The 19972-nt window shown below is 37.1% G+C and overlaps 1 protein-coding gene across 2 annotated transcripts; it reads right to left on the minus strand.

The window, feature by feature from the left end:
• Nucleotides 1-1129: 1129 nt before the first annotated feature.
• OTULIN (OTU deubiquitinase with linear linkage specificity) lies at nucleotides 1130-17704 on the minus strand. Of its 2 annotated transcripts, XM_087930716.1 has the most exons (9): nucleotides 17095-17704; nucleotides 16427-16648; nucleotides 14825-15133; nucleotides 10705-10781; nucleotides 9483-9586; nucleotides 7384-7527; nucleotides 7008-7133; nucleotides 5146-5415; nucleotides 1130-1377 (listed from the first exon to the last, which is right to left on the minus strand). In XM_087930716.1, the coding sequence occupies exons 2-9, from the start codon at nucleotides 16624-16626 to the stop codon at nucleotides 1183-1185; spliced, it is 1425 nt and encodes a 474-aa protein (XP_087786842.1). In that variant the 5' UTR covers nucleotides 16627-16648; nucleotides 17095-17704; the 3' UTR covers nucleotides 1130-1182. The 2 variants fall into 2 exon arrangements, with proteins under 2 accessions (XP_087786842.1, XP_026556835.1); XM_026701050.2 differs by lacking the exon at nucleotides 14825-15133 and having other exon boundaries at nucleotides 17095-17654.
• Between the last annotated feature and the right edge of the window lie 2268 nt (nucleotides 17705-19972).

Below are 19972 nucleotides of genomic sequence, written 5' to 3' on the forward strand. Positions count from 1 at the left end.
CCTCCTTATCTCTAGTTGTGCTAGAGATCTATAAGCAGAGGCTGGAGGGCTACTTGGCAAGAACCTTATATTGCAGAGTCTCCAAAAAAGAGATGGCTCTCCAAGAACTCTTCCAATTCTGTAATCCTAAATTCTGAAATCAGCCCACTCTCATTCCCCGCCAAAAGGAAGTAGCATGTAATTTATGAAAGCCAATTATTGTATCTTTAGTGTTATTCAGATGGCTACCTGAATATCTGACGCTCCAGTGAAATCGGGATGGGCGAGAACCCTATATCATATGGCTTGTAAAATAAGCCAGTTTATTGTCAAGGAAACTAGCAAGATCATCTTAAATAATACAGAGAAAAACTCTGTAAGTCTTGAGGCAGATATTGAATGGTTTAAATGCTTATAAAAAATACTTCACTCACAGAAGAAAATCGTGTTTTGTCTAAATGAGAATTCGTAAAGATCCAAAAGTCAGTCTCTTGCACCCTGGATCGATCTCCTTGAAATAGTTAAAAATAAGAGAGAACAGTTTCATCCTTCTAATGAACCAATTCCATTACTGCCAATTCTCCTCATCTGCTCAGGATTTACACAACAGATTTTGGTGCCAACGATTTCATCCTTGCAAAATAGGATTATGCACCTTTGGATGGGGCAGTTAGGGAAACATTTGAACAAGGAGCCATTGTTGTTACGTTGATAATCTATTCTGTGTAATGGATTAGTTACACTTTATAGTCTGAAGTAGGCAATCATAAAAGAAAACAAGCTTTATTTTAAACATGAGCTCCCCAATGGAAATTTTATAAAACTATCCTATGAAAGCAACATGAGGATCTTTTCATAGAAGCCTCTTTCTTGTAGTGACACCTACTGGCAAGTCATCCAAATAGCAATGTTCAGCTGTTCTATATTGGAGGAGTGCACAACCCCCCCTTTGGATACAATCCCCCCAAGAAAAGCTCTGTAAAAATGGACCCCAGATTGTACTACAATTGCAATGTGATCAACAACGAGATGCCAATTGATCCCCTCTATAAAGCATTCATTAATCTGGAAGTAAATCTAACTGAATTCAGTGTTCCAAAGTGTTATTAAATTAACTGCCACAATCCAAATAATACTCCCAATTAAGAAGTTTGCTTTTACATCATTTATTCAGTTTATATGACTGGAAGGGAATCATATTGCTTATAAACTGGTCTCTTCACACATTCGGGCAGGAATATTGTAATGTCGGTCATCTTCTGTTATAAGGGTTACCATGGGCCAGGTTTCTTTGGGATCATTGGGATAAAGAGTGATGAATTCTTCTGTTTTGTACTTATACAATCGATAAACCTGGATGGTGTGCTGCAAAGCATAGGCTAGGAGAAACATTTCAACCTAAGAGACAGGAAGGAGAACAAAATGTGATATTATAAAGAGACAAACATTGAGGTAGATTTGATTTAATTGAATTAATGGTAATAGGTTTCCTCCTCATGCTTTCAGATTGCTGATCTACATAGGATGCTATACACACAGTATCAAGAATGCAAGGCTCCACCTTGACCTACTATATGTGCATATACTTAGGTTTCTGAATGGCCGCAAGAAGAAACCATCTCTTTCTATATGTGCCTGAAGTTTCAGTTATTTCAAATTTAGGCGAGGCTAAATAACTTGGCATCTTCTGGCTATTTTGACTTCAATTCCCATCAGTCTAAGACAGCGATGTCAAACTCAAGGCCCGCGGTCTGGATCCAGGTGCTTAGATCTGGCCTGTGGGACCGCCCTGGAAACAGCGAAGGACCAGCCCACGGTGCCTCTTTCAGCAAAAATGGAGCTCGGGAAGGCTGTGTGTGGCCCTCCCAAGCTCCATTTTCGGCTGTGATGGCCTCCTCAGTGCTTTGCTAGAGAAAAATGAAGCTGGGGGGGGGGCATGTGTGGCCCTCCTGAGCTCAGTTTTCACTGGCAGAGTGCTGCAGGAAGCCATTGCAGTCAAAAATGGAGGCTGGGAGGGGTACCCCCAATACGAGTGATGTCAAACTGACCATGCCCACCCTGGCCACACCTACCCAGCCCCCCAATGAAATCGAGTTGGTCTAAGCAGTACGAGCTTAGGAGAAAAGACTGATAATTTTATCCCACCACATTGGTGGCCATCAAGCTACCTACCTTAAATTCTACTAAGACTATATGAATTTTGGAAAGCCATCTCCCCCTCAGTTAGCAATGATTGGGGACCTTCCTACAGTGTCTTCTTACCCAGATCTTTGTTCTTCTATAGCTGCAGCTCTGTTTCTTCTTTACAGCTTCTTAATTGCACTCCACTGATGCTTTTTGTTAACCTCAAGCTTTTCATTGTCAGGCTTTCAATTCTGTGTGTTGTTTAACTTTTCGTTTTCTCTGCCCAAAGCCCTCAATCATTTTTTAACAAGTGGGAGACTGCAAGCTCACTGTTCTATTTGTAACTGCCAAGGAATATAATTAGAACACTTTCTCATGGGCTGACCTTTAAAATTCCACCTAGTTGTAAATTGTCTAGAATGGAACAATTTGTCTCCCATTCTCCTCCATTGGCTCTCATACAATGCATCATTTAGAAGTAAATGCAGCAAAGTTTTGTGATATGCAGAACCCAAATAACTTTATAGTACACAAAACTATTGTTAGTAAACCATACAACACTTAAGACAACCAATTCCCACACTTAAAAAATACCCTGATAAGCAATGCTCTGATATCTCTTATTGAAATAGGCCTGAATCCACCAGCTGCTGTTCAAACACTGAAAAATACTTTGAGGTACTTTTATACAAAGTCAGGCAGATTGACTACACGGAGGGAAAGAAAAGTTAAAAGTACTGAGCATGCCTGTTCTTTCTGTGTTTGTTTTCACTTCCAGTCAAATCATGCCAAACTATTGACAAAACAAATTTCATACTCATATTCTGATCCTTTGCTTTCTTAAGAAAATTTACATTCATTTTTAATATAATAAACTGTTACTAATACTCATGAAGTAGAAACCTTGCTACTGTATAAATCTTGACAGTTACAGCTCATACAACAACACGCAAAGTCTCCTCACTGCAGGCAACAGAGAGTGCTACAGTGGTGTCACCAGGATTCCCATTCTTCAAATGTTTGGTCCTTCCAAACACAAAGGAACTCTGCCTTCAACAAGGCTGTAACTAATATATTCCCCAACTAATGTTTTAATTTCTACATTTTAATCTCTGTATGGATTTGTGATGATTTGCATTATTGACTTGTAACCAGCATACCACTCACCTCCATGGGTTTGCAATATATGCAGAAAGATCTTTATAGGCACATATAAGTGCAGAAATCTGAGCCAAGCAGTTTTCTTTGCTCTGGTACTCAACGTTATACAAGCCTTTGGATAATTTTTTTATCTCTAATCCTGAGAGGGATTTCAACAAGGTATCATTTTGTTACAAGTACTGTTTGTTTTTTCCTTCTCCTGTGAAGTCACCAAGAGATTTAGAGCAGCATTATCAGTATGCTGACTCTGTACCATGCAAATACCATATAAATTAGAACCACACTGTGCAGATTCTAATATGTCTGACACAATGGATCGAATGGGGACTACTAATTGAGTTTACAGAAAAAAAAAGACTCAGAGAATGTGCAGTTCCTGAATCTTAATGTTGAACTTGCTCTGGAATAAAATATATCTAGCTTGCAAACTCCTCCTCCTAGAATTACCTTCCTGAAGGGATCCAGGTGGTTGTGATGACACTAACACCTTTTACGACACTGAACATATATGCTACCTATTGTCATTCCAGAAAGAAATGGCTTAGCTGCAATGACTCCGACACCATAACGCAGGGGTCTTCAAACTTGACAGCTTTAAGACTTGTGGACTTCAACTCCCAGAATTCATCCTCCAGTCATGTTAGCTCAGGAATTCTGGGAGTTGATGTCCACAAGTCTTAAACTTGCCAAGTTTGAAGATCCTTGCCATAACGTCACATCTTGTTTTGTTATTTTGTGCTCCGTGATGGGCTGCCTGCCTGTATGGTGTGAAAACTACATTCAACTTGAAGACTCCTGTCCTCTGCACACGGTCACCTTGAATGCTGCAGCGGATAGAACTGCACTGCAGTCATTTTGCTACAACGTGTAAACTTTTGGTATGAAGTTACAAGGTCTTAACTTGGAAACAGAATATTGGAGACTTCTGCTTCCATTTAGTCCTGCTCCTAATTATGCCACATCTTGAGCATATATATTTTTCATACTTGGAAGCTATCCTGTGGTGCTTTGGAACAGCATCCCAACAGAATTACACCATAAGCCAACCTTGTTCTAGCTCAGATGTATGCCAAAAACACTTCTATTCACTCAGCATCTGATATATTACTCATGGCCACTATCATATTCCTTCAGCTTATATTTATGTTGTATTAATTGTGCTTTTAAACACTGATCCAGAAATCAGATCATGGGGTAATCCTATAGAGGCTCCAGATTTATCTGGCTAAACTGGTAAACTGAACTGAACCATGAAATCAAATGTATATGAAATGATTCAGTGACTTGGACACACTCTTAAATACATGCTTTCTCTGAACTGAATTGAACTAATTACTTGATTTGGATTAGAAATGATCTCTACTGAATACAGTCTGGGAATATTTTATAGATAGGTGGCATTATTTGGTATTTAAATAACATTTCCCCCTTTATCGGACGGAATGGAGAAAAGGCGGACATTTATAGCATAGACAAGAGGTTATCACATGAACTAGGCCAATAGTTGTACAAATTTCTGGCAGCTCTTTAGTTTGGACTCTGGTCGTGATCAGATCCCCTTGGGTTCTGTTAAGTTATTATTGGCCTCATTAGATCAACCAGACAGGAATCACAACCAGATGAGCTAATTCCACGTTATCATAAAGCTACATTGACATAATCTGGTAATCTGAAAGGACAATTCTCCTTTATAGCCTGAAAAAATTGCATGGGGTCTGTGTGTGTCTCTTCTGAGCCTTGCCCTACCCACCATCTGTCCCTTGGGATGGCTTTTCACCCATTCTCCCAAGGTCTTTCCCAGCTACTGACTGTCCTGGATTAATCTTTAACATTATAGTAGGTATTAAATATTCGATCCATAAATGCAAGAATTGTGCTTACCTGTTCAAGGCCTCCTGTGTGACCAAGTTGATTCAAGTGGTTTTCCATTAATTGGGAAGGATTGCTTGATGTGTCTCGAGCAAACAAAAGCCAAGAGAACACGGGGACCTCTTTGCCTTTTTCACTGTCTTCATACAATTGAATGGCAGTGCTCAGCATAAGAAACTTTACTGCTTCATAGAGCTTGTATTCTTCTTCTTCTCTTCTGAAAAGCTCATCACAGGCTGCTTGCCTCTCTACAAAGGTCTTTATGTCACTCATATTTTTCCACTACAACAGGAAATAAAGAGTGACTAGATAACTGGGATGAAAAGATGATCCTAGTGAAACTAAACAAGACCCTTCAACACAACTGGTATTCAGACCTTGTTTTGAAGTCCATCAACTACTTAACATCTTTAATCAATTGGTACCCTTGAATATTCTCTAAATATGCTGCAGGCGGCTTCATTTCCGACCCATTAATTAAACTATTTAAAATGTCCAAACAGAGGAGAAAAGAAAAAAACCCTTCTAATTGCAATTTATCATTTTCCAAATATTGTGAATTGTCATGATCAACTATAACAACTTTATGAAATATATCGCTTATTAAAAAAGGCAAGTGCCTAAATATAGTAATAAAAAAACTCCATATCATTGACCGATCATGATGAAATGCAGAAATATGTATTGCAAAAATTATTTAACATGTAAATTGTCCGCACAACACACAAGATTGATTTCTAAGCAGTTTTTGTGCAGTTCTATTTTTATTTTTGTACACTAACATTATTTACTCTTTTCCAAAATACTTTTCAAGATACTTTCAAAATAAAAATTCAGTTGCACATCAATATATGTAGCACAGAAAATCCAGTCTTGACATTAATTTATTTACTAGATCTATATCTCAACCTTTTGAAAGCATACCTGTGCAATAGTGTTAAATTTAAAACAAGAGAATCTAATCCTAAAAATATAATATATGCAAGAAATGTTTGCCAAAGCTAAGATTAGCTTTGACAAACATTTCTTGCATGTATTTTATTGTTAGGATAAGATTCTCTTGTTTTAAATATCAAAATAAGGAGTTTTAAATTAGCATTCTGAATTATATTTCACTTTGAAAGATGTTCTTCTCTTCCAATATATTCCACCATTTGTCAGCAATGCCCAACCACATTTAACCTAGAATAAAATTGTTAGTTTCTGTACAAAACAATACACGAATGTGGATTTGTAATCAAAAGTGTGATATTTAATTAATGGGAAATCACACTTCAACCTTTTATTACACTGTCAGTGAGCTTTGGTGATCTTTCTTGAACACAAGACATTTAAAGTAGATTTCATTATGAAAAACCTGCCCTATGATTGATCAGTATGTCCAACCTGTGGCTCAGATGTTTTTCAAGACACACATATTTCTGCTCAGCAATACAAGAGTGGCTATAGGATCTTCCAAAACTACTGGGAGAGTTACCATGATAAATAAGGAATAATCACCAGTACTTTCTGCATTTCATCTCTGACAATCCTGCCCTTAATAACGTACTTACTGTAGATTTATTTATCCAGAAAAAGACCAAGTTTACTAACATGAAATGCAATCATAAACTTGTTTTTCTTTAAGGTGCTACAAAATCCTGATTTTATTGCTAGCTCAACTTACATCTAGAAGAGGATCTAAACAACCATGTAGCAAATGAAGGGCCACTTAATCATGTTCAATACATAATATAATTAATTATAATCCAGTTAATTAATTATGGAACTACTCAATTCCAACATGCTTTACTTTTTATATGTTTTGAAATCAAGTTGTATAGACAAGACTGCTAAGGTGCAACTATTTTATTTTCATACATCATGTCTCATACCTTTCTTTTTAGTAACATCAAACTATCTTTAATTTCATCCATCAGGCTTTCCACTTTACTTGGCCATGTGTGCCTCAGTCGCCACTGAGTGATCCATTCATATCTGACCATCAGCTTCTCTGGTAACTAAAAGGTTCAGATATTAAATATTAACATAACATGTGTTAGAAAGTTGAAAAATGATTATTTAAATATCACATTTGTAATTAAGATTCTTATTCCCAGAAGCCTAAAGCTATTTAATAAACCATCTAAAGTTTTTTTTTTTTAAATGCATCAATTTTCCAATAAACATCTATGGCGGATGAATAAAACACCAAAGCAGAAATGATCTTAAGTTTGCCTATGAAATAAAGTGATTGAATCTGAGGCCTACCGATATCAGGTCTTCTTTCTGGAGCCACTGAGGAAGGTGACAAGTTTGGCTGAGTGCTTGAAATAATGTCGCTCGGAGAGCACAGTAATTATCTCCTCGCACTCTTCTTATTGAAATAAATTTATGTGAAACAGCTTCATAACCCTGTATTAAAAATAAAAATCACAATTGGATAGAGAGGATCCTAACTCAACACAATAATGGAGTTGTAGAAGTTACGTAGAGTTCTAAGCCAATCCTCAATATTTGTCAGATGTTAATAATCACCCATTAGCCTACAACTGTTAACTTGTTGCTGAATACATACACTATGACTATATCATCCATAGTATTCCCAAATGTCATGTTTGGACACCCTCCCAAAATAACATAAAATAAAATACATATTTAGAACTGGCTGGAAACTTGTGAGATTTGGCAATCTACAAAATCTGATTAATTGTAGACATTTGCATCATTATCATCACACAAATTCAAATCCTAGCCCAACACCCTGAAAAGACTGCTACTAATGTTACAGCTTCATTTATACAATCATAAACAATAATCTAATTCCCAATTTAGACTACTGGAAATGAAGCTGGAGAGGCCTTAGAATCACATCTTCCCCTCCTAATTCAACTTTTCTTTTTGCATGTGAACAGAAGGTTATGACACGTTTCATTTAACCATATCAATTCAAAGAACCTGAGCTTCACTCTAAGCTCCTTTAAACAAGACTAGATAAAGCAGCAATTTGATGTTCAAGTTTGGTAACAGCTTAAACATCATGGAGAAATCTTGTTATGACAAAAACTTTGGGAAGAAGGGGTGCTGAGTGAGTTATGCTAAGGAAGATGATGAGGCTGTAAATAAGCACTTCTGATCAGAGATGTTTGCCTGATATAGCAAGATTCTCTTTCTATGCCTTTATCCTTTTTTAAATCCCACCTTTATTATTTTTTATAAATACTTAAAGGCAGTGAGCATACCCAATACCCTCCCCTCCTCCTATTTTGTCTCTGAGGAGAGTTAGACTAAGAGAGTGACTGGCTCAAAGTCACCCAGCTGGCTCTCAGGCCTAAGTGGGATTAGGATTCACTATTTCCTGGTTTCTAGCCTGGTGCCTTTACCACTAGACCAATTTGAGTCTCATACTTATTTTACTTGAACAATTGCTCTATATCTAACAATTCTGGGAGTTGAAGTCAGCATATCCTAATGTTGTCAAATTTGATAAACATTGCTCTACAATTTTGCCTATCCACTTCAAGTAGAATTACAATTACTAAAAAAAAAAAAAAAATCCCCACTCACTTCCAAAATTGGAAACTCCAAAGTTATCTTTTTACATATTAAAAACGAGATTTGATTCTCGGGTTTAATGCAAATCGAAACTGGTATGATACATAATAAGATTAGCCATTTCCTCTTTTTTTTAAATCTGCAAGATTCTTATATGCCCAGGCCAAGAGCACGCCTATTAGGCCCTTCGTGGAACATGCCTGGATTATTTGCAGGGCCACTTATCTGTAGCTGTGTCTGCTTGTCCCACAAGATCTGGGAGAGTGAATATGTTTCAAATTACCTCTTTAAAACCATGTCATCTGTGTCACTGCACCTGGAATAGCATCCTTGCCCTAAGACTTGGATGGACATGTGCCTGTTGGCTTCTGCAAGGCTTTAAAAACTTCCCACCTCACCCCCTCAAGCACTGGGACAGGATTTTGGATAAACCCACCAAGTGTATCTTTGCAAACATAACCCTCACTGAAACATCACAATGAGAAGAGCTGGGTGCGCCTTGAGCTATTTGTATGCAATAATAATTCCTACAGAGCATATGTACAAAACAACCACACAAATTAGATTAAATCTAAAGGCAATATCTTTTACAATTTCCAAAAATAAACTTTATTTTATAATCTTGCAATTACCAAAAATACAAAGAACAACTTACTCATGATAAACAATTCATACTATCTTTTTTTTTTGTAAATATTAAATCATTGAGGTTTCATTAGCATATGTCTATATTTATTACTATGTTTTCAAGAAATCAATCTGGATTTAGATCCTGAAAAGAGAAATTCCCTACACAGAGAAACAGGAAAACAAACCTTCCGAATACATTCAGCATGAGATGTGTTTCCTCGCCATTCTTCCTGGCAATAATCCATGATATCTACTTCAGGTTCAATACTTAGCTTATTTTCTAGAAAATCTGAATTTAATCAAGACAAGAAAATTACATTTAATTTAAACATCAGAAAACTCTACTCCACATTTCTTTAAAAAGTAATATCCACATGCAGATGGAGAAGGCCAGGATTTTCCATCGGTTGCAGACTCCCTGTATCTGGAATGTTTGATCCTCTTTGGAATAAAATACAGACACTTTTAACTGGTAAAATATAATGTATTAATAAGTGTTCCTATTTATTTCCTAGTGTAAGGATGTGTCTTGCATGCAGACGCAACAAATATGAAAACGAATATGATACTGCGTGCAACAAAAACCATGTCATGATAAAAATCCAGGCTCTGGTTTAAAATATTTCAATTTAAATATTATTTAAATATTGCAATGTTTTATATATCTTATGCATACATAATTTTGCAGCAAAAGGACCAATTAGAACTGGGTGCTATGAATGACCGTTGTGCAGATCTTTGAAAAAGTACTTTCCCGGTATTGAAGATTTGCATAAAATACCTCTTTGAAACAGCCTTGCAAAGTGTCATTTTTAAACAGTATTAAATATACATGATGTAGCAAAGGCCACAGTCAATATAAATTAAATAAAATGTGGGAATTGTTTTTTTCTAAACATTTTTTTACGCATTGACACATGACTTTTGAACATTCTTAAGTACAGTAACTTTAAGTGCTATTAAGTCTGCTGTTAAGAAACTGGACAGCCGCTTGTCTGAAATACAGTCTCCTAGTAAAGCAGAGGGTTGGACTAGACAACCTCCAAGGTCCCTTCCAGCTCTATTCTGTCACTAACTTAATTTTTCTCTGACACTGACAAATTCTAATGTAATGATATCCTTTAGATTCACTACTGACCAATTCATTATACCTTGTATATTTGCATAGAAAAGTAATTATTATTTTATCATTAATTCTGTTGTGGAATTCAATTTGTTTGGCCTTTATTATGTAATTTTAGTCTTTATTCCAAATTTTTATTTTGTAAGCTGCCCTGAGGAAAAACACTAATTTTGAAGGGCAGCATACTCTACCCATTTTTTTTAAAGTCAACAAGTGCTAGGTGTTGGTTCAATGCATGACCTGGCATAGGCCTTACACCATAAAGAAATAGTTTTGAAATGTACCTGAAGCGTCTGTCCCAATCTCAAGTAGCACTTTCTCTCTCTCTATTTCCTCTGCATCACGGTACAGGTCCTCCTCACTGCAACAACATTGATATACACTTCACGTAACAGGAAAGACTGAATTCATAGAGATATCTTTGTCAGCAAGAGGAGCTAGGCAGCTTTTCCCAGGCAACAGTTGTCAGTTAAGGTGGTCGGTGCTGCAAAACTGATTTGGAAGAAAGGCTTCAGTACTCATGCAGCACCCCTCTTCTGCTCATTAAAGCAACCGAATCATTTTTTCAAGCTTCTGCCCAAACTTGAAAACAAAAAGAGATGACTTGAATGACAATTAAAGCAGATGCATCTTTTCCCCCCCAGGCGTATGTATAATTTGGAGTTCTTCTGGCATATTGGAGAATTTTTCCCCATCCCCTCATTTAAATCCATGTGTAACTGGTATTAGGACAGCACATACTTTAAAATCTATATAGAAGTGCTTTGGAATGTGCATAAATGCAGCACTTCTCTTATCAATATGATATATGTATACATCTGAACTAGACTGTTGTTTTTCTGGGTCATATATGTATGCGCATGTGAGTATATGAATAATTTTTATCATGTTTATATAGTATATATTGGAGATCGTTACCCTTTGAGGGCTAAATGCAATGATATCTCATTTTAATGAGATTAGTGTACACTAATGCTGATTAGCGTACATTTAAAATGACAATAAAGTTCAATAAAAATTCTATTCTCAATTAAAGCAGCAATCTCATTTTTCAGCTGCTTCTGAATTGTTTGTGATGTGCGCATAACCATTATACACACACGCACGCACACACAGAGAGAGAGAAAAGGGGAGGGTGGAACTACGTAAACATATTACAAGCACTCCAAATTATATATCCTCAAAAGGAAATAATTTGACGACATACCTTTACTCCTCTGGACTATAAAATCTCTAACAGATTGTTGCCTCCCAGATTAGAATGCATTTTGCTGGTGACTGCAAAACCTTAAAGAGGAATTAAAATTAGGTTTTATTAAGAAAGTAGCTAATATTCCAACAAATACATACATAAATATAATAATGTTGCCCTTGTAACCTCTGGGTACAATAAAATGCCTGCCATCAAAGGAATGGGGAGAAAAATGATTTTGCACTTAAGGTTAATATAACTAGAGCACTGCCACCTCTATAGCATATTCGGAAAAGCACAGAAAAAGTAGCACCCTGGAAAGAAAAAGGAAAGGAAGCCTGGGTATTCCACTTGATTGTGCCCTATATTACCGTGTTTCTCATATAATAAGGCCGGGTCTTTTTTTTTTTTTTGAGCCCTGAAAAAATGGCTAGGCCGTCTTTTGAGGGGTGACTTAATTCCCCCCCCTTGCATCTTTGGGCGGGCAGGCAGCAATGGCTTGGATGTTGACCTCGGCGTTGGTGGGGCACTTCATATTGGGGTCAATGCAGGCAGCACCATATCTGGGTGTGCAACAAAATTACTTCCTAATGGCAAGCCCCCCCCCCACCATTCCCCCCCATTTTGCATGTTTTAATATAGGCCTTAATTTGGGGGGAGGGGCTTAATTTCATTTCATGCCTATAAAACATGCTGGGACTTCCTATTGCAGGAGGCCGTATTGTTGGAGAAACAGGGTAGATGTTTAGTTAATGGAGAACAACTGACTTCAAACGAGGCCTTTACATCCAATCAATTAAAATAAGAGTACATGATATTCTGAACACAAAATCCAAACCCTATTTTATGCAATATTCCATTAAAGCTTTTAAGCTGCATAAATATTTTCCCATTTTTACTTTTGGTGATAGTCCTTTTAAATATATCAGCTGAAGAAAAAAACATTCTTATTTAGTTCAAAGGAAGTTACGGGAAAATTAATTTTCCCACAAGTAGTTTTATGGTATTTTGGATGTTACTCTTGCAACATTGTGTCATTTTAAATCAGTAGTTTTTAAACTGTACGTCCCTATTACTTCTTTTCCCAGTCTCTAATTATGTGATTAGCTCACAAAAAAAAGAGAGACTGTGTTTTACATAAACACCTCAGCAGTGTCAATCCCAAACTGGATCCTTGACTCACAAACAATAACAAATTGCATCCTTAACCCAGTTTAATTATTATTGTTTTAAATGAAGCTCTCCCAACCTGACACCTGTTAGAAGATAGTATATAACTCCAATAGTTTTTAGTTAGCATATCAACTTGATATGTAGCTTAAAAAATAACTTGGACCTAGGCAGATGGGATATAAATGAATACTGAGAATAATAATTCAAATATTGTTGTAATGACCCACAACAATGGAATGACATTAGTATTTTTCTAATCTTCCTCTAACATCTCTAACTCTTTTGCAGGAAAAACAATTTTATTTTTGTTGCATCAAGCTGTTGCACAAACTCTTGCATAGTTATATGGAGGCCCAACATGCCTGCATCACAAAAAACAACAACCCTTTCATATTCTCAAATAATACTCTCTAAATTCTGAATAATGTATCTCTGAATCCAACTCTGCTTCACTTCCTCCTCCTCCAAAAAATTACTTTAGCTATTTTCAAAAGGGATAAAAACAGTGATAATAGCCAACTTTATGTCAAGGTATTACTATGTGCATCAGATAGTAAAATGAACATAAAATTACTTACAGAAGTCTAATGAGCAAACTGCAAAGATGCTCAAGGGGAGGTGCATCATCACCATCAAAATGCATGCTAAGTCATCCCACTGGGCAGGAGAAGACAGCAATCTGTGATTTTTAAAGACTTGAAAAACAAAAGCAGCTTTTAGGTTTCACAGGCCGATACTCCACTTCTTTGTCTAAAAGTTTAAGTCCCTAAGAAGCACCTGGGCTCCTTTTATCAGCTATTGACTTCCGTGTTCACCAATCTAGCATCCTCCCATCCACTTTGATCTTCACTGGAAATTTCAAAAGTTGCAGTCCAATGTATCCAGACAGTTTTTGACTCTTTTGATTAGCCAGTTGTGAAGTACACAAATGGCAGGATGCTATGATGGTCATAAATGTGCTCTAATAGCCAAATGCCTAAACTGGCAAATACATGCCTGCATGCCTGTGCCAGGTCATAAAAGCAAGGATTGATCATAAAGTTACAATTTCAATGCAGCGTAACTTCAAATGGTTGCTTAATTCATATGGTTGGTCATATGAATTTAGAGATGTGTGTTTTTATCTCTAAATACACATGACCAGCCATCTCGCTTAGCAACCATTTGAAGTTACAATGCATTAAAAATTATAACTTTATTATCAATCCTTGCATATATATTCACACACACATACATATGGCAGTTTGATGAAGGGAACTTTCAGATATAATGCTAGATCAACAGTAAGTATAAGAACACTGTAAAGAACAGCAGAATATAGTTTTCTTTTGACAACAGTTAATTCTTGATGATCTTTAGTAAACTGAACATTAGAAAAAACAGACTGTGCAATTAAGTTAGACATATCATGATTACAGAAATTTTGGGCACAATGGCTTGTAGAGGCTTCACATTCCCTTACATTTGTTTATTTTTGTAGTAACGGCTTTGAAAACTTTTGTATTATGGCTCAACATTCTGGATTAAGAAAAAAAAAATCCAGGGTATTATCACACAAATCTTTACCATGAGGTAATCACCTCATCCTATATAACTTTACAAATCATTAAAATTCTAGTAAATTACTGAAAGATCAAAAAGAATTAGAATGCCAAATAGACAGACTTACTGAAAATGGATCCCCCCACCCCCCAAGGAAACAAAATTAGCCAAATCTAAATCAATTTTAGATTTAAAAACAAGGCTTCAAAGGAGTTTGAACTGCAAGTTAAGAAATAAATACACTTAAAATGGTCTTAAGTCTTAAATATAATAATGGGGATGTGGGAAGAATTTAAGCAAGAAAGTGGAAACAGCAGCTCATGTTTCTTTTTTCTTTTTTTGTAAAACAGCCTGCAGGCAGCCAACATTTTGATCCTACCATCATAGAAACCACTAAAGTACTTCAGGCAAATATTAAACACCTGGAAAAACCTCCATTAACTAAGTCACAAACTTTGAAATATACGGTCACAACAAAGCTGATGGCAGGAACTCACAAGTCTACAGAGAACTCCATTGGGCAAGGGACGATTGATGCAGGCAGTTCTTTCCTTTTGAGATAATTCTCTTGATGGACTACAGATGATTTCAAGACATCGGCTTGAGCCCTCTGCAAGTGACATGCACTATCTTCATTGGCAATTAATTTGTGGCTGATGCTTGTGCTTGACATTTTATCACAAGGAGGGCCTTTTTCTTTTTTGCCTTTAGAAAACGATAGACTAAAAAACCCTTTTCTCCGTTTCTCTTCGGTGATAACTGGAGGCTCTGATGCCTTCCTTGCCTTTGGCTGTGTCATTCCAGGGCTATGAGAAAAATAGGCATATATGTATGTGCTGCATTACTTATACAATTACATTTAAGGTAAATGTTAAGCCTGAGGAAAAGTGCTTGGCCAGACCTGACCAACCAAATCCCCAGGTTGAAGATGGCCAGATGCTTCTCGGTTTGTCACTCACTACCTTGTGGCTACTTCTATGAGGGAGGCTTAATGAAGATCCATTGTATTGCCAGAAATGACTAATGACACAGAGAGAGAGATGGCTAGAAAATATTCCAATACAGGAATGTTTATTCATTTTGAAAGTTCTATGATGTTTACTCTTCACGTGACTATTGTAAGAACAATGAGGAAATTAAAAGTATACTGAAATTGAATATAATTTGATTGGCCTAGGAACAAGGAACAAAGGAACAAAGTCTATTAATGGATATCTAAAATGCCATTCAAGATTTGGAAAATTAATCTTTCTTTTATGAGTTTTAACTTTAAAATCGGTGCATATTTTATCAGACATTCATATTTCTTAATAAGCAAAGCAGCTTTCTCCAACTTATTGTCCTGAGGTGATATTAAACTAAAACTCCCAAATGCTCAGCCAGTACAGTCAATGATATCTTGGTTAGAAATTCTGCAAACTGTAGTCTAATACATCTGGACAGGACTAGATTGAAGGAAAGTGGCTATAAAGCAGTAATAATAAGAAAAAGAACAAGACAATAAGCTAATGCTGCTATGGAAAAAACATTACAAAAGTTTGTTTTCCACATATTTCCTTCTTTCCTTTGACTTTCACTTATCTAGAATAATAAAATAAACACTTTCTGCTGGATTGAGAATCCTACAGCATTTTACTAATCTATGATGATTATGCCAAAACAAAATGCAAATGTGTTTATGGGAGCACAATTACTGCACAATATTTAACATTATTATTAAAGCCTTATCCTACCTATCTATCTAACGCCAATTCAAGGTATCTAATCCTTCAATCTCCTATTTTATCCATAACAACAGCCCTGTAAGGCTTAGTTGGGCTGAGAGAGAGTGACAGGTCCAAAGTCACCCAGTTGGCTCAGCTCCCATTCTATAAATAAGGGGTCCAAAGAATTCAGCAGCAAAGCTTGTTTAAACCATTCAGATGTGAGATGAGATGAGAATCTGATAAAAGAAACAGCAAAAAGTATCCCTTCCCATAAACCTTGGTGGTGGTTGTTCTTTTAAAAATAATGTACATTTCTTCCCAAACCAGAATATACTGATTTTTTTAGCAATACAAGCAGAGCTTGTTCTTTATTTAGCCGATGATGGAGCTTACCTTTCTTGGATGGATGGTACCTGGATGCTACTTAGCTTAAATCGCTTAGTATCATCTGTCAACAGGGTACTGTGGGGACCAGCATAAACTCGACTCTCTGGATGAGATTTTTGCTTCGTTAGTTTATTCTCATCTTCTACCACAGCAGCTTTCCCATCATCAGCTATCTTGCATAACAATTCATCTTTATTTGTGCTCATCTCTAGAGGGTTGGCCCAATGACTAATAAAAGAAGATCGGCAAAAGACAGGATTTTAAACAGCTTACAAGAAAGGAAAAACCCAGCCGGTCACAGATAAAATAGGCACAGTAATAAATACAGGGAGTTAACAGGGCTCCCTAAAATAACAATCCCAAAAGCCTTTGGGAAACGTTAAGGGAACCCCAAGAAGATCAAGTGAAGCTACTATAATGGGAAAACTGTAAGTAAGCCCAAGAGGTCTAAGTAAAGTTACTATTAAGTAAAGTGCGTTTTATTTAAACCGAGGATCTTCTTTTAAGGAGGTGAAAGGGGACTTCTATCGTTTGCAAACGTCCCACTAGACGCAACGGGCAGGAAACTTGCAAAAGATCAACAGAGCGCTTCCGAGACCCCGAATTACTCACACTCCCTTAAAGCGCTACCTGAATGGAAACTACAGCTTAGAGCGGAGTATCGGTAATATTACCTTTTTATTGCAGTAAGGTCTCGTATTAGCGAACAACACCAGAAAGGAACGCACGGGCGTTTTGCGGAATCGCTTTTGCTTCCGTATTCCCTGTAGACTGATGAGGATAGACATATACGTATCAGAGCTCACTTCCGAGTTCGCTTTGAATTATCGAGAGAAAATGTACTGCGCAATTTAAAAACAAACAAACAAACAACCCAGCCACGTTAGGAAGCAGAAAGTGTGCCTGCAATCTCCACCGTGACATCGCCAGATATAACAAACCAGACTGGAATCCTTGATCTTTGCAACAACGTGGTTTTTTTTTAAAGAATAAAAGCTTGCCTGCAAATTGCAAGTCCAAAGCGCGAACCTCATGTTTTCCTGGGACCGGAAGAAAAATTGCACCGAAACCCACTATATTAAGATTCCGCGTTTGAAATAGCGTTGACTCCAGGTTTAATTTGAGGGTTTCGACTCAAGCGTTTAAAATATGTTTCCCTTTTAATTGGCGCAACTCCTATTCCCCCTAAGAGGATCAGTTTTTGTTTTTATTTTATTTTATTATTTTATAGAACAGGAAGGAGGCGTGTTCCTTCTCAAGCAAGCCCTTTGCAACTTTCCCCTCCCCTACATCTCTACGATTTCCGCATTCACAGCTACCTCTTGCAACCTTCCTTCTCTGACGTCTGAGTTGCATCTGTGCCAGCTTTTCCTGAGCCCTCTTAAGGCTCGGATTTTCCCCGATATATTATTATTATTATTATTATTATTATTATTATTATTATTATTATTATTATTATTATTATTATTATTATTATTATTATTATTATTATTATTATTATTATTATTATTATTATTATTATTATTATTATTATTTTGGGTCCAGCTCTCTCCCTCTCTCTGGCCTTGGATCGCAGCAGCTTTCCAGAGATGGAGTCTGATAGCAACTTCATTTGGACAGGCGGCTCCTGGAGGCGGAGCCAAGCTCTAAGAAGCGTTGCATTTTTTCTGGCAGACTACATTACTGGCCTCCTGGAATCCACCGTTTGGCGGAACCCACTCGAGGGTTAGGAAATAGCAATGTTCTAAGTGCAGTTACCACGCCAGTATCGCTTTTGCGATAGGTAGAAGTGTTCTTCCTTTCTTTCTTTTTTAAAGGAAAGCTAATGTAGGAAGTTAGCACCCTCCTCTCCTAGAAAAATGAAATATTCTAGGAAATATTAAAAAGAATATTTCCCCTAAAAGAGAAGTAGAAACTCAGAGAGGCAGAAACTCAGCCCACTCCCACCTTTGTTAATGGGCCACTAAGGCCAGGGGGAGTCTATTCTACATAACAGAGATCTACCTCCTTCAGACCTGGCCATTTAATTTCCCTTCATTGCACCACCCACCCAAGTTTCAACCAAACATAGCACACAGACAACCTACAAAGCTAGCTTATTATTATCTTTATTGTCAGAGTACAATATGTGTTCAGTGAGATTGGCTGAGCCTCCCTTCGTGTGCACACACACCCAACACAACTCACAGTGAGGATAGAAGTCCCTAACCCAGTCCCAATCTTAAACTGCTTTCATCTCTGATAGCAACCAGTCAGGATACTCTTCCTGTGCCTTTGGAAGTTCAAAGCCAGAGACGGTATAAAACCCAGGGACACTCAGCAACTCTTCCCTTTTCTTTGCCAAGAGCTCCAAAGCATCTGACTCTGTTCATCAACAAACCTTCTTTCCAAGCAACTTCCATGATTCCAGTGTCTTTTTCCCCACTTGGAACTGAACCCAGAAGGATATTTCTTCCAACACCAGGAAGAAGGTTCCCTTCCTGTACTGAACTGTCTCATTGAGGACTAGGAAGGGATGGGCAAAGAAGGCCAGGAATGTAAACCAAGGGAATAAAACTCCCAGCAAAGTCACCCAAGATGTCAAGACCATCCTGGTTGCTTGGCTAAAGGGAGATGGCAATAGTGTTTTTTGTGGGGAGAAATGTTGGAGGTGGAGAATTGTTTTAGGGAAAAGGCAAAGGCATCAATTCATTCTGCATGGCAGAAAGCATGCAAACCGCTCTTGTATTTTACCAAGAAAATCACATGGGTAGAAAATATAAAATTTTCTCAGGTTGCATGGCACTCTACCTGCCACTGTGGACGAGCTGAGGATCATAATATTATTTATGTTAAGGCTGGATTAAAGTAATCAAGATGACCTGTTAACTGATGATGTTCTGAAGAAAACCCAAAGTTGCAAAGAAAACAACAGTGGGAACATAGAATGTAGGAAGCATGAATGGGAAAACTTAACATAGTGAAATGTGATGTTAATCAATTGCATATTGATGTCTTAGGGATCAGCAAGTTGACATAGACTGGAACTGAATACTCCCAGGCAGAACAGTGCAGTGTTTACTATTCAGGTTATAAAAAGCAAGGAACACCAATGCTTTCGTAAATAAGAATGGTATTGCAAGCATAGTATTGGGCTACAATGCAGTTTAATTCAAGGTGATATTCCAATCACTGATGCAAAAGAAGAGGAGGGTGGTGGGTTTTATGGTCAAGTTTAATTAGAAATTGGCAGAACATTCCAGTAGGACATGCTGCTTGTGGTTGGATTGGAATGCCAAACTGGAAATAAAAATGAGGAAAATGTTGAGCTAACTGACCTAGAAATTGAAGTGAGGCAGGAGAACAATTTATTGATTTCTGTTAATCCAATGATTTCTTCATAGCTAACTGTCTTCAAACAATTAAAACAACACCTTGATGCATGGACGTCACCAAATGGTGTACAAAGAAATCAAATTGATTCTCTTACTACTAAAAGAAGATGCGGGAGATCAGTTAAAGCATGAAAGACATGTATAGATGTTGGCTGTGGAACAGATCACAAATTGCTTA

The sequence above is a fragment of the Pseudonaja textilis genome, chromosome 3, assembly GCF_049901715.1.
Source record: "Pseudonaja textilis isolate UNSWEBS1 chromosome 3, rPseTex1.2, whole genome shotgun sequence".
NCBI lineage: Eukaryota > Metazoa > Chordata > Lepidosauria > Squamata > Elapidae > Pseudonaja > Pseudonaja textilis.